At 54.2% G+C, this 17,704-nt stretch overlaps 2 protein-coding genes across 3 annotated transcripts; one reads left to right on the forward strand and one right to left on the reverse strand.

Annotated features, from left to right (window-relative positions):
• The first annotated feature begins 647 nt into the window (after positions 1–647).
• SLC35B2 (solute carrier family 35 member B2) lies at positions 648–9,246 on the forward strand. 2 transcript variants are annotated; one of them, XM_065834387.2, is made up of 4 exons: positions 648–971; positions 4,058–4,251; positions 4,542–4,702; positions 7,126–9,246. In XM_065834387.2, exons 2-4 carry the CDS (start codon positions 4,095–4,097, stop codon positions 8,062–8,064), a joined length of 1,257 nt encoding a protein of 418 aa, XP_065690459.2. In that variant the 5' UTR covers positions 648–971; positions 4,058–4,094; the 3' UTR covers positions 8,065–9,246. The 2 variants fall into 2 exon arrangements, with proteins under 2 accessions (XP_065690459.2, XP_065690458.2); XM_065834386.2 differs by lacking the exon at positions 648–971 and adding an exon at positions 1,137–1,216.
• A 2,674-nt stretch (positions 9,247–11,920) lies between these two features.
• On the reverse strand, positions 11,921–16,261 carry HSP90AB1 (heat shock protein 90 alpha family class B member 1). The gene is made up of 2 exons (XM_071806133.1): positions 15,109–16,261; positions 11,921–14,291 (listed from the first exon to the last, which is right to left on the reverse strand). Exons 1-2 carry the CDS (start codon positions 15,353–15,355, stop codon positions 14,188–14,190), a joined length of 351 nt encoding a protein of 116 aa, XP_071662234.1. The 5' UTR covers positions 15,356–16,261; the 3' UTR covers positions 11,921–14,187.
• Between the last annotated feature and the right edge of the window lie 1,443 nt (positions 16,262–17,704).

Raw genomic sequence — 17,704 nt, forward strand, 5'->3', positions numbered from 1 at the left:
TGGAGACATGGAGACACCAAGTACGCCTGACACCCCCTCAGCCAGGAAAATTCCCCACTTGCTGCCTGGGAGCAGCTGCTATTGTTTGGGGCAAATCCTGCATGGCGCAATCAACTGCGATGCTCTGGAGCAAGCTGTTGTCTTTCTCCTCCCCTCTTGGAAAGACAGATAGCACGGGAATGCAGCCAGGAAAGCAGCACGGGCTCCCTCCAGGCCTTGTTGGAGCTTGCCTGGGCTCTTCAGAAGCCCTGGCCTGGATTGCTATCTCTTTTGAATTTTTGCCTTTCACCTTCTGTCAGGGCCTCAACCCTGCTGCAAACAAGCCATATTCTGCTCGTGGGCCTCAGCCAGCACCTGTGAGGAGCGGGTGCCCCATGGGCCTGCTCCAGTGCCACCTTCTCAGGGGCCGTGCGGCACCCTGGGTGGCCCAGAGCTGGAGCAATGGGTGCTGCAGGGCAGAGCGGCACGGTGGGGCCAGGGCTGCAGCTGGGCGTGAAGGGAGGAAAAAGGCAGAGGCAAGTGAGCTGCGCTCTTTTTTTTCCTAATATTATTTTTAAATAAATTTTTTTTTTTTTTTTAATTAGTGTCTTGTAAAATATTACTGGGTGGCCACCTGGTGGCTGCAGCCGGCCCTGCAGCCTTGCCTGGGGCCGAGGTGGGGATGCCGAGCACAAGACCGGGGCAGCGCCCACCGCAGCCGCGGGGTGTGCCCGGGAGGGGGCCCTGAGCCCCGGTGCAGGGCCGGGGGGAGACTAGGGCCGGTGGATCGAGGGCAGCTGCACTGCAAGCAGGTTTTTTTCCCTGTGTCAGGCGCGTCTGGAGCTGAACAGCAAGCGCGGCCTCGGCGCGTCTGAGCCCGGGGCGGTGGGGGCGACAAGGGCCGGGCCCGGCTCCCAGGCCCAGAATCCGCGTCTGGTGCTCTGCCTGGAACCGGCAGCCCCTCAGTCCGGTGGCTGCCCCTCCCTCACTCGGTATGTTCTGCTCTGGAAACGACACTAGCCCGTTCCCGCGGTAGGAGGCGCCGGGAGGCCGGCAGGGCCCCCTTCCCGCGGCCGCCCAGCCATGCGTGTGCCCCGCGGGGCCTCAGCGCAGCCGTGCCACCTCCGGAGCGGCAGGGGGCGCTGTGGGGCGCCGCCGCCAGCCCGCCGGGCGGGGGTTCCGCCGCCGCCGCCGCGGGGAGCGGAGCCGAGGGGAGCCGGCCGGGGCCGGGCCGCAGGTAGGTAGTGGGGCCGGGCTGGGCGCGGAGTGCGGGTCGGGCGGCAGCCGTCCTGCTCGGCAGGGGTGGGTGAGGGCCGCCGCGCCGCCGGCCCTCTCCCTGCGGACGTGGCCGCCGCGCGGGGGGGCGTCCCCGGGTCCCCGCTCAGCCCGCAGCCAGCCCGCCGCTGTTCCTCCCCATGCCAGCGCCCGTGTGGCCGATCCCTGGGCAGGGGCCGCTGGCGCCCTGGTCCTCGGGGGAGAAAAGCCCCGGAGCGGGAAGCGGGCTCCCCGCACGCCTCTCCCAGCCCGGGAACCCCCGGGCCCGCCAGGCCCTGCCCGCGGCGGGGGCTGTCCCTGCGGCCGGCGGGGGATTCCGGGAGCCCGGCTGCTCCTGCTGGTAGCAGAGGCGGCGGCTGGCTCCGGGGGACACTGGCAGATTGTCCCTGCGCCCCGGCTCTGAGCTGGCTGCGGGGAGACATAAGATCCAAAGCTGTTAGTAGGGCGTCATGGATATCTAAGCTCTGGGCTTGCATTTGACCTCCACCCTTCAAGGTGCTGGAGTTAAGCTCGGGAGTAGCAGGGCTGCAGGCAGGATTTTTTTTTTTCCAGACCTCTGGCCCTGGAGCCAAATTTTGCATCACAGGCTGTGGCCCAGCCTGGCTCTGGAGCGGTGTGGTTGAGTGCTGCCCCTCCTGTGCCGAGGGGAACAGTACCCGAGTCTGTTGCCTTGGTACCCTGGCTGTCCTGCAGGCACCAGACTAAGGCTCCTTTCATGCATCAGCATGCTGCCCGCTTGCCCTGTGCAGCCCCCCTTTCCTACCTGTAACACTGGCGTCCCTGTTCCTTCCCAGCCTGCGCGGGGAGGGCAGGGCCTGCTGCACTGAGTCAGCTCTTGGGGCCTGGGAATTGCTAGTGCAGGCATAGAGAGAGCCATTGTCCTTCGTCCCTCCATAGCCTCCTCTTCACGGCCGCTGTGGGAGAGCAGAGCTGGTTCTCCTCCTGTGGCAGCGCTGAGCGGGGCGGTGAGGATAACAGCAGGCACAGTTTGGCTGAGTGGAGCTGTCTGGCTTTCACTTTCTGTCAAGTTGAAGGGACACGTGGCCAGTGAGTGTAGCAACCGACCCTGCCATTTATATCTGACTTCTGCAAAAGCAAATGGCCTTTCTGCAGCCTCTGCTGCGATCAATCAGGGTTACTTAATATGGGCTGCATGTGGGCAGCATCAGCCCCAAGTGCCGGCACCAGGCCCTCTTCTTGCGTCCTGCAGCACCCGTACAGCCTGCAGTGATGCCCCTGCAGCAGGAGAGATGATGGGGTGAAGATGTCAAACTACCTTTTCTATGGGGGAGAGCAGGGGGGAATAGGAAGCAGACACAGAAACCCACCCCCAGCTGTTTGCACTTCTCCCTGGGCTGGGAATTTCTGGGTCCTTTAAGTCACACAAGGGAGATTTCAGGATGAAACACATTCTTGGCTTAAGTCAAGTTGTTGGACTATGGGGTCCTGGCCACAGCAACTTAAGATAAGAAAAGCCCCTCAGGCCTTTCCCAAGGGGACAAGAGGTTAGTGGGGAGGGCTTGTTGTTTGTGAAATGGCAGGGGACTTTCTTGCCTTTAAAGCTCCAAGTTTGTATGTCTCTCAGTTTCGTGTGAGGTCTACTAGAGGTCACAGTTATATTGTGTTTGGCCCAGGTATACCTCACAGGACCTAAATTCCTCTGACTCAGTTGTTCTTGGCAGAGGGGGGATTAACATCTCTGGCCCTTGCCATCATAGGAACCAAGCTCCTTCTTGTGTGTGTTTATGTACACAGCCCCACAGCATGCTCAGCTGGCCCCCAAGGCAATCAGGAGGCTTTCTTTGCTGGAGAGACTGAGGCAGGGATGGAGCATGGACCAAGGAAACCTCCTGCCCTGATGCAGGAAGCGACAGCTTGCTGTGCAAGGGGAGGATGCGGGTGGCCTTGGGTGTAGGCAGTCCTTGCCAGCTTGCTCCTTCGATTGTGCACCTGGTGCTCTTGTTCTTTGCGTGGCCCCTGAATATCACAGGTTTGCCTTTCTGAGAGCGGAGGGGACAGCGGAGGGAGGAATTCAGGAGTATTAAGGCTGTTTTAAAGCCGGATAGGTCACCACCTAGGGCTGCAGCTGAAGAATATCAGCTATACCTTCTCGGATAGTCCTGGTAAAATCCCAGCCAGCCAGCTGGTAGGAAAGTTCCTTCCCAGCCTTGTTCTCTGGCTGTGTCTTGCCAAGCGGGTGAGCCCTGGTAATTTCCACTGAGCTGTGGGGAATGCCTTGGTCCACTGTGTGAGGAGGTGGGGGAGGCTGGGAGCCTGAGCCCCCCCCCGTTCTCCTCCATTTCGCTGGTGCAGCTGCAGGGGGAGGCTCTGAACCATTTGTTCTCAGAGGAAGGCCGCTCTGGCCACAGGCTTGAAACATGAGCTGCTAGGTAGGAGTCCGTTTTTCCATTTCAATGACCTTTTCTTTTTTCACCCAGAAGCTGTGTTAAAGTTTCATCTGAAAAGGTGAGGTACAAGATGATTCTTGAATTTGGACAAAGGGCGTTGTCAGAATCAGGTGGTTACAATAGTGTTCCGGTGTTCTCTCTAGCCCTGGAAATCCAAGTTTCTAAGTCCATGTGTTCCTAAGCCAGAGCAAACACCCTTAACAGAAGCAAAGATAAGTATCTAGTGTGTGCTTTTGAACTCCAGACGGCTTTTCCTACTGCACATGCTGCCATCCTTGCTGTTGTGGGACCTGGGTGCTGACTGCAAGTGGGGAGCAGCCTAGGTGGTGCAGGCCTGTGGAGCAGAGCTGGCCATGTGCTGGTTGCCTACCCCCTGCCTCTTCGTCTCTCCGCAGGTTTTGCCTTCCCCTCGTGCTGGCTTCCCTCCCTACCATGGCTACTGGTGAAGAGATCCCCTCTGCCTTGCAGGACTCCTGGGGGGACTTCTGGCTTTTCCGCTTCTTTGTTAATGCTGCTGGCTATGCGAGTATTGTGGTGCCAGGATTCCTCCTCATCCAGTACTTCAAGAGAAGGAATTACCTGGAGACAGGTAAGGGCAAGAACTTCCCTTCCACATCCTGCCTCCCTGTGAGCTCTCTGCAGCCCCTTCAGCGCTGACAGGTTGTTTCCCTGACCTACTTTGTCAGACCAGGAGGGAGCTGCTCACAGAGCTGCATCACAGAGCTGTCTAGGTGCTACCCTGAAACAAATACCTCTGAGATCCCCACACCAGCAGATGTGGAGTCTAGTAAAGAGAGAGGCTTCACCTCTCAAGCTGGTGCAGCTTGTGGTGGCCAGGCTGTGGTTAATTCTGTCTCTGTGTTCTCTTGCCCCCTTCAGGCCGAGGCATTTGCTTCCCTGTCATCAAATCATGTGTGTTCGGCTCTGAGGTGAAGTCTGTACACCAGGAGGATGGCTCCCTGCCACCCCGAGTGGAGCCCACAGAGTCCTCTGCAGCCCGACAGGTTTTCAAGCTGCTCTTCTGTGCTGCTGGTCTACAGGTAAGGGGCCCTGTACATGTGTGTGTGACCATCCCACTCTGGGAGGAGGAGGTGGGCAGCAGGTTTGTGACTATCAGTTCCTTGAAGACCAAGGGTGCAGTGCTGTCCTTGATCGGGGGCAGGGTTGGAGGCTGAGACAAAGCATGTCAGCCAGGGTAGTCCACCTGCTGTGTCATCTCTAAGGGCTGTGGAGGTGGTGTCATCTGGGTTGTGACCTCCTGTTCATCTGATTGTAGTACTCTGTAGCCATGGATAGGGAAAATTCTGTGATTCAGCAGATTGCTGGGGCTGCTTTTGTTCTGGCCTTCATGTCAGAGCAGCAGATAGTTTGAACCCTCCTATCTCCCAGTGTATGGGGATATAGCGGAAGATTACCTGGGGGTCCTGGTGGACAGCAGGATGACCATGAGCCAGCACTGTGCCCTTGTGACCAGGAAGGCCAATGGCATCCCCGGGTGTATTACAAGGAGGGTGGTCAGTAGATCGAGAGAGGTCCTCCATCCCCTCTACTCCGCCCTGGTGAGACCCCATCTAGAATATTGTGTCCAGTTCTGGGCCCCTCAGTTCAAGAAGGACAGGGAACTGCTGGAGAGAGTCCGGCACAGAGCAACAAAGATGATTAAGGGAGTGGAGCATCTCCCTTATGAGGAAAGGCTGAGGGAGCTGGGTCTCTTTAGCTTGGAAAAGAGGAGGCTGAGGGGTGACCTTATTAATGTTTATAAATATATAAAGGGTGAGTGTCATGAGGATGGAGCCAGGCTCTTCTCGGTGGCAAACAATGATAGGACAAGGGGTAATGGGATCAAGCTGGAACACAAGAGATTCCACTTAAATTTGAGAAGACACTTCTTCTCAGTGAGGGTGACAGAGCACTGGAACAGGCTGCCCAGGGGAGTTGTGGAGTCTCCTACTCTGGAGACATTCAAAACCCGCCTGGACATGTTCCTGTGCGACCTCACCTAGGCGTTCCTGCTCCAGCAGGGGGATTGGATTAGATGATCTTTTGAGGTCCCTTCCAATCCCAAACATACTGTGATACTGTGATTTGGTGAGGAGATTAGTTAAATGTAAACATGCTAAAGTGACTTGCACCTGTCTGTAGAAAAAGCACATACATCATGCTAATTGTTTTACTGACCTTGTGTGCTTGATGAGTACAACCTCTGTGTTAGATAACATAGACCTGTGAGAAACTCTGGGCACCTTATCACTGTGTCTGAGATTCCTGCTTTGTTGTGAGGAATAGCGGGAGGCTGCACCTGCCTGAAGCCTTGAAATACAGGCGAGCTCAGCAGGCCTAGTGATCTTCCAGCAGGGCTGAACTTACCAGCGCCTGTGTCCCTGCTGGTGTCACCTTTGCCTGGGAGCTTAGGTGTGGCTTCAGAGATCCCCCAGTAGAGAGGTAATTAAAATAAAACTTGCTCTTTGCGATGCATTCATGGCCTCTGGCTCTTCTTACGACATGCCTGCGTATGTGTACACACCCAGACTCTCCTCTAGGTCACCTTCTGGGGCTGACACGTCCTGCTTGATGGATTGGATTTGAATATTAGAGAGAAATACTGCATTCAGCTAGGATAAACAGGAATTTTTAATCTTAGTTTCACTAAGTCTCAGCTACAGCCTGAGCATCATTAGGAAGGGCAGCTTTTTGGGTCCGTGAGGACTAAAAATAGAAATGTGGGCATTGTGATAGAAAAACCCATATATCCTGCAGCCAAAAGAAGGCATCCAGTTGCTGGCCTACCAGCCCAGCCCATTCAGGCTTGCTGTGGGTCACCAACAAGTTCTTCCATCTCTCGTGCCTCAGTTTCTGAGGAGGGGGTGTGTGGTGAGAGGAAGTCTGTGTTCTGTGAGGGGCTTGGTGCTGTTGCACCAGAAACAGTGGAGGTGACAGCCAGAGCAGTGATCATCCCTGGAGGACAATTTCCTCTGCTGGGTTTGAAACTAGAATTGATTTGGATGGGAGAACTGGGCCTAGGGAGCTGGAAGTAAAAACCAGTGCAGAGGCCACTGGGAAAACTGCCAGGAGCTGCCGCAGGGAGCTGGCACCAGAACCTCAGCTGTGCATCAGTAACGTTCCTTGATCCTGTTGGGCTGGTTCAATGCGCAGTTTAAAGCACAAGCTCTCACTGTACACCAGGATGTTTGCTCTGTGGGCTTCTCTCCCCTTGAAGAGGCTGTAAACTGAGCAGGTTTTGTTTGAGACAGGTTGTTTCTGGTTGTAATCACATGAGCACTGGGTTCCCTCAGAGGGGTGGAGTGGGGGGTGCCCCTTCTCCCAGTGTCTCAGGGAAGCATTGCCATGTAAGGGGTGGGGTAATGCTGGGGCAAGCAAAGATCTCCTGGGGTCTGCTCTTCCCGTGGTTGCTTGTGGCTGCTGTTGCAGGTCCTGATTCTCCCTGTGCTCCCCTGCTTCTCAGGCCTCCTACCTCACGTGGGGCGTCCTCCAGGAGCGTGTGATGACAAGAACGTATGGTGCCACGGAAACGGACCCTGGTGAGAAGTTCAAGGACTCCCAGTTCCTAGTGTTCATGAACCGCATCCTGGCCTTCACGGTGGCTGGTCTGTACTGTGCCTTGACTAAGCAGCCACGCCACGGGGCTCCTATGTACAAATACTCCTTTGCCTCTCTCTCCAACATCCTCAGCAGCTGGTGCCAGTATGAGGCACTCAAGTACATCAGCTTCCCCACCCAAGTGCTGGCCAAGGCCTCCAAAGTGATCCCAGTGATGATGATGGGCAAACTGGTGTCGCATAAGAGTTATGAGTACTGGGAGTACCTGACTGCTGCCCTCATCTCTGTGGGGGTCAGTATGTTCCTCCTTTCCAGTGGTCCCAATAAGCACATGTCAACTGTCACCACTTTCTCAGGTGTAGTCCTTCTGGCTGGCTACATAATCTTTGACAGCTTCACCTCCAACTGGCAGGATGCCCTTTTCACCTACAAGATGTCTCCTGTGCAGATGATGTTTGGCGTCAACGTCTTCTCCTGCCTTTTCACGGTGGGCTCGCTCTTGGAGCAGGGTGCCTTGCTGGAGTCGATACGCTTCATGGCCCGCCACTCGGAGTTCACAGCCCATGCCGTGCTGCTCTCCGTGTGCTCCGCCTGTGGCCAGCTCTTCATCTTCTACACCATCAACCAGTTTGGGGCGGCTGTCTTCACCATCATCATGACACTCCGCCAGGCCTTTGCCATCCTCCTTTCCTGCCTCATCTATGGGCACGCTGTCACTGTTGTGGGTGGGCTGGGTGTAGCCGTTGTCTTCATGGCCCTCTTCCTCCGTGTCTATGCCCGCAGCCGTATGAAGAAGCGCAGTAAGAAGCTCCCACCAGGCGAGACCCCTGTACAAAAGGTCTAAGGAGCTGAGGCCATGGCATTTAAGCCATGCCTGCTGTCCTGTCTCCGCTCGGGGGCACTTGCTTGATTTCTCAGAACCCACTGAGGAGCAGGGTGGGGTATATGGATAGGCTGGACCAGTGACACTTTGCCACCTGCTTTTCTTGGGGAAGAGACTGAAACAAGCCCAGGGAGCACTCTGGGCTACCACAGCTCCAAACCTTTCCATTTGCCTTAATGGGTCAAAGACTTCCAGTCAAGGCATGGGCCAGGGGGTTTGCATCCTCAGGGAGGACCAGCGTGGGGCTGCTGGTACTCCTGCCCCACCTCTGGTTTGTGGCTTCTTTCCAAAGTCACTGATGAATGAAGGAGCTCTTCTCCCTGGCTCCCTTTTGCCTCTGGCTAATGCTCCTCCATTTCTGTCACTGCTACAGAGCTCAGCAGGAGGAAAGGGCAAGCAAAACACTAGTTTTCTTTTTGAAACACCTCCATGTGAGGCTCTCAACACCCCTCCCAGGAGGTGCTCCAGGTAGGACAGGCACAGCTACAGGAAGGACTCCCAGCTTGTCCTACCCCAGGCCTGGGATCTGCTGTGGGAGGACAAGCTACAGTGAAAGCCGGTACATCCCAGTTTGGTTTTAGCAGTTCCTTGCCCCTTCTCCAAGATTATTTTCTTCGCTCCCCTGCCCAGGCTGATTTTTATGCAGAGATGGATGCTGGTCGGTACAGTTCCCAAGGCTTGCTGAGTTGTTCTAGGTTGCTTTTTGGTTACATCCGCTGCTGTCACGGGCCAAAGACTGCACTGCTCAGAAGCCCCAGCATCGCCTCGGGGTGTCTCAGTGCCACAGTTTCTGGGCTTTGTAGTTGCCATTCAGAGAAGCACAAATAACTCCTCTTCCTGCCAACTGGACCATCAGCCCTGGCTTTCTTGGGGCCCCGCCAGAGCCCAACTGTGCCTGGAGGGCTGAGAGGTGAGGCAGAGCCCATATGGGGTGCCTTGTTCCTGCTCCTCAGGCAGCAGGGGACAGGTTGGAGCACTGGAAGCTGCTCTTCTCCAGGAACCTGGGTTTTACTGGTTAACCCTTTTCTCCTCTACGCAACCTGACTGACAAGCCAGCAGGTTTTGGTACTTTTGAAAGGCAACATTTTTCTCTTTTTATTTTATTAAATTAAAATATGCTGCATATAGTGCCATGGGGCTAAATGTTTTTGATTTGGTTTTTTGGGGGTTGGTTGTTTTTGTGGTTTTGTTTTTTTTTTTTTAAGGAAGAGACTTCCCAGCCCTTCCTGTGTCCCTAGTCTCTCTGGGACAGCAAGGTTGTCTGTCTTTCCAAACACTGGTGCTTCTGTTGTAAGGCCTGACACAAGGTCCTTGCACACATGACTGGGGAGCACAGCCAGGTTTGGACCTCTGCTTATGCCAGTGGGCTGATGGAGCTGTTAGCCCAGTTCAGGTTTAGCTCTTGTGTTCCCTGCATGGTGCAGCTTGGGCAGCCCCAACAGGTATAGCTGCAGCCCATAGAGCTACCTAGAGATAGTGCAGAGGCCCGCTGAGCATCTGCCAGCCAGGGCCACCAGTGCTGTAGGCAAGGCTCTGGAGGAACCCATTCTTTATGGGGTGCATCTGCACCCACACCAGCTCCACTGGCCCCACACCAGAGCCAGGAGAGGTTTGGGGTATGGATGGTACATCTTACTGGTACATAGGAGAGACCTGGTGAAAAATTTTGGCTGTAGGTCTAGGTGATCTGGGGTCAGAGACAGGACCTTGGTGTAACAGCTAGAGATGGGGAAGACTGGGCTGAGGGCTACAGGAGAAACAGAGGAGGAGACGAGAGACAGGAGCTGCTTATCACAGTGATGAGTTAGCTGAGGCAGTAGCAATAGCAGTACTTCATAGCACTTGACTCCTCAGCAGTTTTACCTGTGCTCCTTTCCTTGCTCTTGAAAGTGCCTATGCAGCCTCATAGCCCTTGGTCCTGCCCCTACGAATGCCTCCAAATGTCTGGCCCTACCATCTGCTGACAGAGTGAAAATGGAATTTTTTTTTTCTTCGATCAAAAAAAAAATAGGTTGGGAATGGGATTCCTTTTCTAATTTAAATGTAGATTTAAAGAAAAAACAAAGCAGACAAGCATTCTAAGTTATTGTGCCATCCAGTGAGACCTGGACAGGCTGGAGAGTTGGGTGGGAAAAAATTTAATGAAATACAACAAGGGCAAGTGTAGAGTCTTGCATCTTGGCAGGAACAACCCCAGGTTCCAGTATAGGTTGGGGAATGACCTGTTAGAGAGCAGTGTAGGGGAAAGGGACCTGAGGGTCCTGGTGGACAGCAGGATGACCATGAGCCAGCACTGTGCCCTTGTGGCCAGGAAGGCCAGTGGCATCCTGGGGTATATTAGAATGGGGTTGGTTAGTAGGTCAAGAGAGGTTCTCCTTCCCCTCTACTCTGCCCTGGTGAGACCACATCTGGAATATTGTGTCCAGTTCTGGGCCTCTCAGTTCCAGAAGGACAGGGAACTGCTGGAGAGACCCCAGCGCAGAGCAACAAAGATGATGGAGTGGAGCAGCTCCCATATGACGAAAGGCTGAGGGAGCTGGGTCTCTTTAGCTTGGAAAAGAGGAGGCTGAGGGGTGACCTTATTAATGTTTATAAAGGGTGAGTGTCATGAGGATGGAGCCAGGCTCTTCTCGGTGACAGCCAATAATAGGACAAGGGGTAATGGGTTCAAACTGGAACACAAGAGGTTCCACTTAAATTTGAGCAGAAACTTCTCAGTGAGGGTGACAGAGCACTGGGACAGGCTGCCCAGGGGGGTTGTGGAGTCTCCTTCTCTGGAAACATTCAAAACCCACCAGGACACATTTCTGTGTAGCCTCATCTGGGTGTTCCTGCTCCGGCAGAGGGTCTGGATTAGATGATCTTTCAAGGTCCCTTCCAATCCCTAACGTTCTGTGATTCTGCGAAAAAGAAGAATTTACTGATTCACATGTCAAAACTTTCCTATCCAAAAAGAAATCTTACTTTCAAACAATTTCTTCTCCTGTCTTGGGGAAAGAAAACCACCCTGAAGGCATTTGCTAGCTCAGCTTCCGCACTACCCTAGCAGCCTGCACCCAAACAGCTGCCAGGCTTCAGTCCCTGGGTAAGCAACAGGGGACTCCATCAGGCTCTGCCTCCTCCCTCCCTGTTGAAGATGGATGCTGGGTGACGCCCACACTATGTTGTGCCTGCAGTTGCTGGCAAGGAGCCAACACAACAACTTGGTGTCCCTTTCCCTTGCCAAACCCCAGGGCCAATGTGGCCAAGGGTGACAAACCCTAGTGAAGGGTATGAGCTGGGTGCAAAGTGCAGGTGAATCAGAGGTGGTGACCCAGGCTTCTCCATCATCTGGGACACAGGCAAAAGCTAGGACGTGCCCAGATACTGCGAAATGCTCTAGTGCTGCAGAAGCCCAGCAAGGACAGGCTGAAAGTGAGAGGAAAGGTAGAGTCTAGAGCACAGAGCAAGAGCAGGTTGGCCTAAGAGCTGAAGAGAAGCTGCTCAGTAATACAGTCGTGAGCTGTCACTCCACCCTCTGCACCACCAGAGAACAGGCAGGTGGCTCCTGCCACAGGGATACTCGATCAGATGTCCTGGCACAGCTCAGCCAGCTGACGCATGCAGATGGAAGAGGTTTGTTCCCAAGCTGTGGGGCATGCAGCTCTCTTGAGTGGAGAACTGCTGCCCAGCTGGAGATGATCCCACCTGCACAGCACATAAAGTGTTTCTCCAACCCATTGGATGGTGGCTGGGCAGGAAGGGGTAGAGATAAGCTAAAGCAGCGCTCTGAAAACCACTCAGGGCAGGGGAGAAACCAGCTGCCCAATACACTCAGGCACACACTGGGACTCCTTCCTCTGGATGGTAGGCATGAAACACAAAAGACCTCTCTGCGTAAACCACATTCTTTGATATTTTAATTCCAGTAGACAAAACAAGAGAAAAAAAAAAATAAAAATAACCAAGCCAACTGAAATACAACATCCTATCCTGGGTGTTCAGGGAGGCAGCAGCTCAAAGGAAGGGCTCTCCCACCCCAGTGGAACAAGGACAGTGTTTGATGCCTACTGGGAACATGGGAGACCCCATGGGCAGGAGAGAGGGGAAGGCTGATGGCTCCTCACCTCCACTCTCCATCAGCTGTTACTACACAGCAGAAAGACACAGTACAGACAGGCCTCGGGCTGCCTGAATCACTCACTACTGACAAACAGGAAATTGTGCTCTCCTGCCCCCTGCCAAAAACAACCCCAACCAAATGAAAAAAAAAGAGGAGACACCACCAAGGAGTCAGTAGCAGCTGGTGGGAGCAGACACCCTCCTAAGCAGACTTAATATGAGGCAGGTGACAGAAGAGGCTTCCTCCTATTTTAGTCTACCTCTTCCATGCAGGATGCATCTTAATCTCCTGGCAGGGTGGGATTCCATCAGGGACAGCTGCAGTCACCTCATCTTCATCCATGCCTGGGAGAGGCGAGGAGAGGGAGAGATGAGGCCTCCAAGTGATCCCAGAGGTACAGCTTCTCCCAGAGCAAAGGCAGGCTGGCTCCTGCCCACAGCCTGAGGGACAGGGCTATTAAGCACCCAGTAATCATGCCAAACCATGATGTGCTCCATATCGGACATCCAACCATAAGTGCTGGTGATGATGCAGCAGGGAGATGAGACAAACCAATTTGAGATAGTTACCTGCCAATGCAGCTAAAGGTTAACTGAGCAAGGTCTGCACGTGCCCTGGACTGGGCCCAGCTACGGCACACAGGATACCCCAAGTTCACCTGCGGACCAGACAAAGCAAGCAGAAAACAGCCTCCAAACAGCCCTAAGGCTGCTGCACAAACTAGTTTGGACAGCTCAGCCAGCACCTTCAGTACCCACTCCATGTTTCCCACACTTACCCTCTTCCCATCAATGCATGTATTTGGGTCAGTGCCCCTCACCTACAGCCTGACTGCTCAGATGAACATGGTGCAGCACATGCTGGGACCTCTGATCTCCTTTAGAGGCTACTCTGAATGAGATGAGAGGCACATAATGAGCTGGGGCCCTTGTCTGCACCACTGCACCTTCTTGTCCAGGATCTCCATCATGAGTTTGCAGAGGGTCTCAAACTTGGCCTTGCTCTCTTCCATCTTCTTTTTCTACTCTTCATCCTCAGGCAGCTCCAGCCCCTCCTTGGTGACTGATACCAGGGTCTTGCCATCAAACTCCTTGAGCTGTTGCACAGAGTGCTTGTCAAGGGCTCAGTCATGTACACCACCTCAAAACCAGGCTTCCGCACACACTCTACAAAGGTTGAGTTGGCAACCTCCTCCTTACTCTCCCCTGGGGGTAGAAATGAGGTGCTATCAAGATGTCAGAGCTGGTTACAGCAGGACAAACAGCAGCGGTCTCTCAGAGCCACTTGCATAAAACTGGCTGCAGCCAGAGCTCTAGGCCTAGGTGACCTTTCCCCAGCCCCCAGGGATGGATGGGCTGTCATTCAGCAGGGGGAGCCTGCTGAAGGTAGCAAGACCTACCTGGAGGAATTTGCTTTAAGTTGAGGCTGGTAGGCAGGTAACCTCCACCTCACTAGGGCACAGAGCAGCTCTGGCTCACCTGTGATGTAGTACTCTTCTGGGTCTCCTTCATATGGGATGCGTACTCAAGGCAAAGTCACCTCATTGCCTGACTGGGACGCATGGTAAATGCAACAGCTCCAAAAGGCACTTTCAGTTGGTTGAGTCTTCATGGATGCCCAGCTGGGGGCAGAAGAGATGCACGAAGCCTCCAGGATGAGACTTGCATGCATTTGGCCATCCTCAAGGCAAAGCCATTTCTGCCTGTCCCCTAACAATTTGAGTCCTGGGCCTAGGGCAGCCAGAGGGGCCAGCTACCCAGAAAGGCTCTTTAGGGCATTCACAAGACCCCTCTACCCTAACACCCACACAGAGAAGACATGGCACAGGACAAGCCTGCTCCTCAGGCAGACAGGGCATGGGCCCCTCCTTCCTCCAGGTGCAGGGTGCCCAGCTCTCACCTTCAGATTCTTGCAAAAGGCTTCATAAAAAACGTTTTTGGTAGCTCTCTTTGTCTTCTGCCAGCTCTGAGAAAAAAGTTTCTTCACAATGCTTTGCAGATCACCTTGAGGATTGTGCTCTGCTGGAGCATCCCACGAGAGATGTTCAGAGGCAGGTCCTCTTTTTCCACAATGCCCCAGATGAAGTCTGAGTAGGGGAAATGAAAACAGGAGTCAGGTTGAGAGCTCTGAGCTTCATCACAGGAGGAAAAGTGCTAAGACACTAACTGCTGTGCACCCACACCAGCTAGCACCTCAAGCAGTCGCTTTATACTGGGAGTGGAACCACAGGCTGTGGGGGTTCCAGCTCCTCACTGGAGGCTGAGGCAGGTGGGGGCTTACTTAAATACTCAGGGATGAACTCATCACAGCTGTCCGTGAAGAAGACATGCCTCACATAGAGCTTAATGTTATTCTTCTTGTTCTCGAAGAGGTCAAAGGGAGCGCAGCATAGGATGAAGAGCAGGGTCCTGTATTCCAGCTGCCCTTCCACAGAAAAGTGCTGCAGAGCCAGGAAGGAAAAACAGTGGGTTTGGTGCTTCCCCTTCCTGCTGGACCTGCTGTGGGCAGGATGAAGTGCTGTTCTTCAGCACTGGGGGCACAGCAGTGTCTCTAGCATCAAAGCAGTCTGCATTTGCCCCTCCTCAGCCCCACTGCCCACCATGTGCCAGGGCTCTCTGGCATCCAGCAGGCCTGGATGGACAAGTTATGTTTCTCTGAGGCCAAACACACTCCTGTCGTGCTTCTAGGCTGGCATGGACAGCCACTTCACCTGCACAGGGATCACAGTGTGGGCTGGGGCACCACCAAGTGACCCTGGAGCCCTCAGTCCCTCTGAGGCACAACCACGTGGTAAGGGCCAGAAAGGGACCCTCTGTCCCTCCCTGGAAGCCAGGACGGCCCAGCACCCACCTTAACAGCCAGGTGGTCCTCCCAGTCATTGGTCACGCTTTTGTAGAACTCACCATACTCCTCCTGGGTGATGTTGTCAGGGTTGCAGGTCCAAATAGGTTTGGTCTTGTTCAGCTCCTCCTGATCCATGTATTTATCCATGATTTTCTTGGTCTTTTTCGTATTGCCTTTGTCTCCCTCCTCCTCCTCAGAGCCCGCATCCTTGATTTTGGATTTCTCCTCATCTTTGGATGCTACCTCTTCCCTCTCACCTTTCTCCTCCTCTGCCTCATCACCACTAATCTCTGTTTCACATTCCATCTCTAGCTGCAGAGAAAGGGACAAACACAAGCCAGGGTCATGACCCCAGGCTCAGCCTCGAGCAACCATTACCAGGAGTCCTTTTGCTTCCAATGAGAGAAATGGGCATCCTCATAACGTAACACAAGCCCAACCCATAGAATCATAGAATCATTTCAGTTGGAAGAGACCGTCAGGATCACTGAGTCCAACTATACCCTAACCTAACTCTAGCACTAAACTATGTCCCTAAGAAGCTTGTCTAAATGCCTTTTAAACACCTCCAGAGATGGTGACTCCACCACTTCCCTGGGCACCCTGTTCCAGTGCCTGACAACCCTTTTCATGAAGAATTTTTCCCTAATATCCAATCAAAGTCTCCCCTGGTGCAACTTGAGGCCATTTCCTCTTGTCCTATCACTTGCTACTTGGGAGAAGAGACCAGCACAGTCCATGCGATCAGGTCTCCCCTCAGCCTCCTTTTCTCCAGCATAAACAGCCCCAGTTCCCTCAGCTGCTCCTCATCACACTTGTGCAACACCTGGAAACAGGGCTTCTCCTGAAACCAGCTCTCAGGAGTCCCTCCACAGCTTAATGTAACTAAAACCTGTAGCTGAGAAGATGTGACAAAGGGCAGGAGACCCTCCTCCCTCCATTGCCCACCACCTTAAAACAGGCCCACCTTCCCACCACATTCCCCCTCATGGACACGCCTCGCTGCTGGCCTTGCCTGCCCGACCCATCTCTGTCCACTCCATTATCCATGGAAAGAGGCAGGAGAGCAGTTTCGTGTGGCTTTGCACCACTCCTGGGCATGCTTGCGCCCGGGGCTCCCTGCCGCCCCAGTGGTGGGGAGAAGGGTGGCCTGAGTGTGCTGGAGGGTGGCCTTGCAGCACCTTGGCCCCACCGGGATCCTTCTCTCGCAGTATTTCATCAGCCGCCTTGGGAACCAGACCGGTGAGGCTGACTCTTCCCCCAACTACCTGCAGTCCATGTTTGACAACTTCATGACTCTCTGCGCCATGGTGGCCCTCCTCATCTTCACCTGCCTCAACTCCTTCATCCACCAGCGGTGAGCGTTGCCCTGTCCTTGCCCCTACCAGCCCCCATAGGGCTGCCCAGCCACAGCTCATCCTCCTACCCCAGTACTGAGTCAAGCCGCAGCCCATTCAGTCCAGTGAAAGGCAAAACAGCAGCCTCCTGTGCTGGGGTTTGACTGGAATTCCCATGGGAGAGCTCGGTCCCAGCCTCACAGGCTTTTTTGGGGGCTGGGTTTTGCTCACTGAGGCCCTCTCTTGCAGGATTCCCCAGGAGGTCCGCATCATGGGCAGCCTGGTGGCTATTGGGCTCTTGTTTTTTAATCACCGTGATCATGGTGAAGGTTGCCATGGAGCCTCTTCCCTTCTTCATCTCTACTATGATTAGCATCTTCTTCATCAACTGTGAGTAAGGTAGCAGGGAGAAGGAAAGGGGCACAGCCTCATGGCTAGTGCTGGTCTCTCTGAGAGATAAGCGTGACCCTTGATGCTGGAGAGCCAAGGAGGAGGGAGACCTGCCCTGCCTCACAGGGTAGAGGCCTTGGCTCCCTGCAGACGTGGAGTCCATCCCCCTCTTTGGTTTCTCATTTCTGCCCATCTTTCCCCTTTGCAGCCTTCGGCGCCATCCCTTTGAGTGCCTTTTCAGCCTTCAGCGGCCCTGCGAGCGCCGTGGCGGGGAGCCCCAGTGATGGACTGTTTGGCACAAGTGCATTGCCTCCTTAGCAGAGGTGCTGGCAGCGTGTGGGTGTATTAGAAGGGGGGTGGTTAGTAAGTCAAAAGAAGTTCTCTTCCCCCTGTACTCTGCCCCGGTGAGACCACATCTGGAATATTGTGTCCAGTTCTGGGCCCCTCAGTTCCAGAAGGACAGGGAACTGCTGGAGAGAGTCCAGGGCAGGGCAACAAAGATGATTAAGGGAGTGGAGCATCTCCTGTATGAGGAAAGGCTGAGGGAGCTAGGTCTCTTTAGTTTGGAGAAGAGGAGACTGAGGGGTGACCTCATTAATGTTTACAAATATATAAAGGGTGAGTGTCACGAGGATGGAGCCAGGCTCTTCTCAGTGATAACCAACGATAGGACAAGGGGCAATGGGTACAAACTGGAACCCAGAAGATTCCACTTTAACATGAGAAAAAACGTCTTCACAGTGAGGGTGACAGAACGCTGGAACAGGCTGCCCAGGGCGGGTGTGGAGTCTCCTTCTCTGAAGACATTCAAAACCCACCTGCACGCCTTCCTGTGTAACCTCATCTGGGTGTTCCTGCTCCAGCAGGGGGGATTGGACTAGATGATCTTTTGAGGTCCCTTCCAATCCCTAATATTCTGTAATTCTGT

Source organism: Patagioenas fasciata, chromosome 3, assembly GCF_037038585.1.
Source record: "Patagioenas fasciata isolate bPatFas1 chromosome 3, bPatFas1.hap1, whole genome shotgun sequence".
In the NCBI taxonomy this organism is placed as follows: domain Eukaryota; kingdom Metazoa; phylum Chordata; class Aves; order Columbiformes; family Columbidae; genus Patagioenas; species Patagioenas fasciata.

What these genes read in the sequence shown, in the direction of transcription:
- SLC35B2 (XM_065834387.2), top strand. Translation starts at nt 4,095, where the DNA reads ATGGCTACTGGTGAAGAGATCCCCTCTGCCTTGCAGGACTCCTGGGGG. An exon ending in AAGGAATTACCTGGAGACAG is followed by an intron (nt 4,252 to 4,541) that starts GTAAGGGCAAGA and finishes TGCCCCCTTCAG; the next exon opens with GCCGAGGCATTTGCTTCCCT. An exon ending in TCTGTGCTGCTGGTCTACAG is followed by an intron (nt 4,703 to 7,125) that starts GTAAGGGGCCCT and finishes CCTGCTTCTCAG; the next exon opens with GCCTCCTACCTCACGTGGGG.
- HSP90AB1 (XM_071806133.1), bottom strand. Translation starts at nt 15,355, where the DNA reads ATGGAATGTGAAACAGAGATTAGTGGTGATGAGGCAGAGGAGGAGAAA. An exon ending in CATCACCCAGGAGGAGTATG is followed by an intron (nt 14,292 to 15,108) that starts GTGAGTTCTACA and finishes TCCCCTACTCAG; the next exon opens with ACTTCATCTGGGGCATTGTG.